Raw genomic sequence first — 4491 nt, forward strand, 5'->3', positions numbered from 1 at the left:
TTACTAACGAACATTCATGCTGTATGGAAGAAGACTGAAACTAGAGACTGAGACCAAGAAACTCATCAGGAACTGTTTACTGAGCTCATAACATGCAACTCTCCATAAGACTCCATACTATCAGAGCTGGAGCTGCCCTGCTGGCTGTAGAGAGACTGCAGGTTTAACACACTGTCGAGTAATTGTGAGTGTCAGTGAGGTCACAGAGTTGTGTTGTGTGTGTTGTGCAGCTTGTCAGTTGAACTACCTGGGGAACTACGTACCGAACGGCGTGGACCTTTGAGAACGGCTGTGGATAATGCGATGACGACCTGTCTGCTGTTAAACGACCTACCCGTACGTACGGCGGCTGACGCGCTCGCTCATCCACGTTGTTTTATCTCATCACAGTGTTTAAAATGTGTGTGTGTGGTTGTGTGTGTGTTTCAGGACGAGGAGATGCTCCTGGTGTACGTCCGCTGTGTTCATCGAACGCCACTCCCTTCATGGAGGAAGTCTTGGACCGACTGACGTCCTCAACTACCGCCAGCCAGGATCCGCTCTTCAATCCACAAAACGTGAAACCAAACAGAACACACATATTCTGATGCTGATCTCCTCTGATTCCTCTGATCTGATCTCCTCTGTCTGTCTGTGGTCCAGGTTGTGTACCAACGACGCCAAATCCGAAGTTCTGGGAGCGTCCACAGAGCGCTGTTCCCCGACCCCTGCTGGTCGGACCCGAGGAGAACCTGAGGAGAACAAGGCAGAAACATGGCTGTGTGAGTGGAGATTTCCAGATGAATATTGTGACGTTTCAGCCTCCCTTCAGGCTGTGAACATTTGCTGCTGATGATCAGAGAAGAACCTGGAGGTCTGATGGACAGACGATCAGTAGTGTTTGATGTTGTGCTGTATCTTCAACACAGGTTGAATTCACTTCTTCCTAGTGAGTCTGGAACTTATACATAACTCCTGTTTCTCTACAGCTGTACAACGGCTTGCAGCTAACAAATATTTGAACCTATAAACTTCAACTACGACTAAACTAAATCTAGTGAGTTAGCCAACTATTTAAAGTCAGAAATGAGGCAGAACCAAATAATTCCAGCTGTTCCTGTCCAGAGTTTATTTATGGGCCACAGGCAAATAAACCACAGTTAGGTCTGATTGTTGCCTGGATGCTACCTGTATTAGATATTAATGTGGTGTGTGTGTGTGTGTGTGTGTGTGTGAGTAACTGATGGTCCCATTTAGAGTCAAACAGACCATAATATGCTTTAGGGCGGGGCTACCTTGTGATTGACAGCTCATTCTCAGTGAGTCCGTCCAGCTCAACACAACGAAAATAAACAAAAACATTGTGATGTTCTTCATGAGTTTTGCAGCCACCGTAGTTTCTCCTTTGCAATGTGAAATTTAACTTTTGTGTATAAATGTGTAGTTGGTAATAGACCCAATATATATATTTGTTTACACTCTGTCTCCATTAGCAGTGTAAATCATTAGCTGTTTGTGTGGATGGACATCAGGGATATGGACACCCTCACACTGAATGCCATCAGTTCACTGCTGAGGGAGTTAGAGCTCCGTCTTTGTCCTGCTGTGTGTTCAGCAGCGTGTGAACAAACACGGACAGCGGTGAGGTTTTTCTGCCACTGTTAGTTATCCAATGACAGGGTTCCTACATTGTTGTTGTCTTCAATAACACTCTGAGCTGTAATTTAAACCCACAGCATCGTGTCCGCATCAGCAAACCAAACAGTGAGAACCTCAGGAACTGCACACACTGCAGGCAGTTCTGGCCCGCGGGCTGCGATCGGCCGCTTACCTTGGTGGGGCCGTTGCCGTGGATAATGACAGGAAGCGTGTCGTAGGCGACGTTCCTCGCTCTGACCTTTGCCCTCTCAAACTTCAGGACGACCTCGTCTGTCACACAGAGACACGTTCAGGTTAGAGCTTCAAAAACATCCGACTGAGGTTATTCTGACAGAAACTGGGAGCTTCAGTCCACTTCTTCAGAACCACAGAGTCACATTTTATCTTCATCAAACAATCTGCAGCTTCTGGGATTTGCACGTTGCTCTAAATGTAACACATGAAAGCCACCAGACTCAGACAGGACGTTGCCCACAGACAGTTAATATGAATACAATCAGAGTGTATCCTCCACTGTACTGTGTGTTTGACTTCTTGTCCCCTGAGGAGATAAAAGGTTGACAATGCTACTTCCTGTTTGCCACAATATACAAAACATGTAACCATTTTATTTTACTCTGTGTGTGTGTGTGTGTGTGTGTGTGTGTGTGTGTGTGTGCGTCTGTCTCACCAACAGCTCCGTTCAGGTTTTGGAAGATTCGGGAGCGGTGGTCCAGAGTCATGTTGTACTTGGTCTGAAGACACAAATCACAATCATCTGTTTGTTGTTGTTGTTGTTTAAACAGTTAATGAGTTTATCAGTGAGTTAGATTAACGAAGTTATTAGTGTTAGATGAAGAGTTATTAGTCAGTTAGATGAATGAGTTATTAGTCAGTTAGAGAAGGAGTTATTAGTCAGTTAGATGAATGAGTTTATTAGTAAGTTAAATGAATGAGTTATTAGTCAGTTTAGATTGAATGAGTTATTAGTTGCAGTTAGAGAATTGAGTTATTAGTCAGTTAGATGAATGAGTTTACCCTCTGGGTCTTGTCCAGGTAGATTCTGGTGTAGAAAAGTTGGTCGTCGTCGTTGTCTTTGTACTTCCACTGCTGGACGATCGTACTGAGGTCTGAGGCGAAGCCGATGAACCCTGAACAGACAGACAGACAGACAGACAGACAGACGGATTTTCATGATTATTATATACAAACTTACACCTATACTCTTCACCTGACTGAAGTAAATAAGAGCTTCAATAAACACGGCTCCTAAAAACTCTACATTACTTTAAATAAAACTAAATGATCTTCTTATTTATTTCCACCAAAGCAGAGTTGGTGATTGTTGAAACACTAACAGACGCTTTAATGAGTTTTCTGTTTCTGTCCACTTTGATGAAGTTCTGATGATCTGATATCTAACTCAGTGAAGGTGTCCCCACACTATAATAATAATAAACTGAGCGCTGACGGATGAGTTCCTCTTACCTCCGGAGTTGAGGTAGCGTTTCCCAGCATGCACCTCTGGGTATTTGGAGGCCAGCCTCTGGTCGGGCCAGCAGAATCCCTCGGCTGAGAAAACCACTCTGTGACCCAGACGGGAAAACTTGGACAGCAGCTCCTCCGGACCGGACGCGAAGATCACGTCGTAGCTGCAGACAGAGACGGGACACCGTTGAGCTCGAGGTCTGTTAGAGTCTGAGTCCTCTCTACTCTCACTTTAACTGATCAAAGGACGTCGTTCTGAACCGCAGCACAGTCAGACCCGTGGACACGCTGTCCAGAGGTCTGTCATCAGTGTCAGTGACAGACTGCAGACGTTCAACGTGTTCATTAAAACCTAAAACCGGACGACCCACGGGGGTCTCCTCATTCTGCTCTAACATTATAACATTATATATATTATATTCTATAACAGTCTGTTAATCAGCTCTCAGTGGATTCACGTCTCATCTGTCTCCTCCAATGTCTGTCCAACACCGACAGGAAGTCCTGGTTCAGGTATGTTCAGCTTACCTAACGGTATTTTACAGTTTCCTGATAATCAATAAAAGTATCTGATGACTCATCCTGCACTCGGGGCGTTTACTAACGCTGCGTCCAATCAAACGCTTTCTCTCTAGCTTCTATCTGCTCTATAGTGAAAAGGTTCAATCACTAACTAGTTACAACTGAAAGATCATTTTAACAAAACACTTCCTAACTAATGACTTCTGTAAATTAGATGACTGGTTAGTTTATTTACATCAGTCGTTAGTTAGCTCAGCTTCTTAACTGTACTCAGTGATTCTGGTGAAACTGGATCACATTTTATGGAGGACATATTTCGTCCTTCAACTCTCTGAGATTCACACAGTTTCCTGATGGACCGATATTATTAAATTAGCTAAAGTAGCTAACTGCTAATTAACTGCTGATAACCTGCCGGACCGGGATGAACAGGGAATAACGTTACTGCGTCAGATATGTGAAACTTCTTTTAGAGTCGACTTGTGAGTACCTTACAAGGCGTCTCTGCCCTGGGTTTTGTCTCTCAGGCTCTCGTATTGAACCTCTGACTGGTACAGGTTGTTGTTGATGAAGTGTGTGCTCTTCATCAGTGAACTACTGTTCAGGTGATTCCTATCGCTACCGACAACCAACCTTTGTTCTGTGTGTGTGTGTATGTGGCACAGGTGAGTCCGATTTCTTATTGAGGACAGAAACAACAAAGAGACAACAAAGAGACGACACAAAAGAACAGACAAGAGATGAGGAGAAGCACTAAAAAGGGAAAACACAAAGAGAAATGAGGACAGGTCATATAACACCACACACAGACACCAGACACACACACACACACACACAACACAGACAGTGGGTGTTACCTGGTTC

The 4491-nt window shown here is 44.3% G+C and overlaps 1 protein-coding gene across 1 annotated transcript; it reads right to left on the bottom strand.

Moving 5' to 3' along the window:
• Positions 1–1648: 1648 nt before the first annotated feature.
• Positions 1649–4214, bottom strand: LOC118337967 (multifunctional procollagen lysine hydroxylase and glycosyltransferase LH3-like). Its single transcript, XM_035675125.1, has 5 exons — positions 4123–4214; positions 3106–3335; positions 2656–2768; positions 2309–2372; positions 1649–1908 (listed from the first exon to the last, which is right to left on the bottom strand). The coding sequence occupies exons 1-5, from the start codon at positions 4212–4214 to the stop codon at positions 1664–1666; spliced, it is 744 nt and encodes a 247-aa protein (XP_035531018.1). The 3' UTR covers positions 1649–1663.
• Between the last annotated feature and the right edge of the window lie 277 nt (positions 4215–4491).

Source organism: Morone saxatilis, unplaced genomic scaffold (genome assembly GCF_004916995.1).
Source record: "Morone saxatilis isolate NCDOM2014 unplaced genomic scaffold, NCSU_SB_2.0 Contig4, whole genome shotgun sequence".
In the NCBI taxonomy this organism is placed as follows: domain Eukaryota; kingdom Metazoa; phylum Chordata; class Actinopteri; family Moronidae; genus Morone; species Morone saxatilis.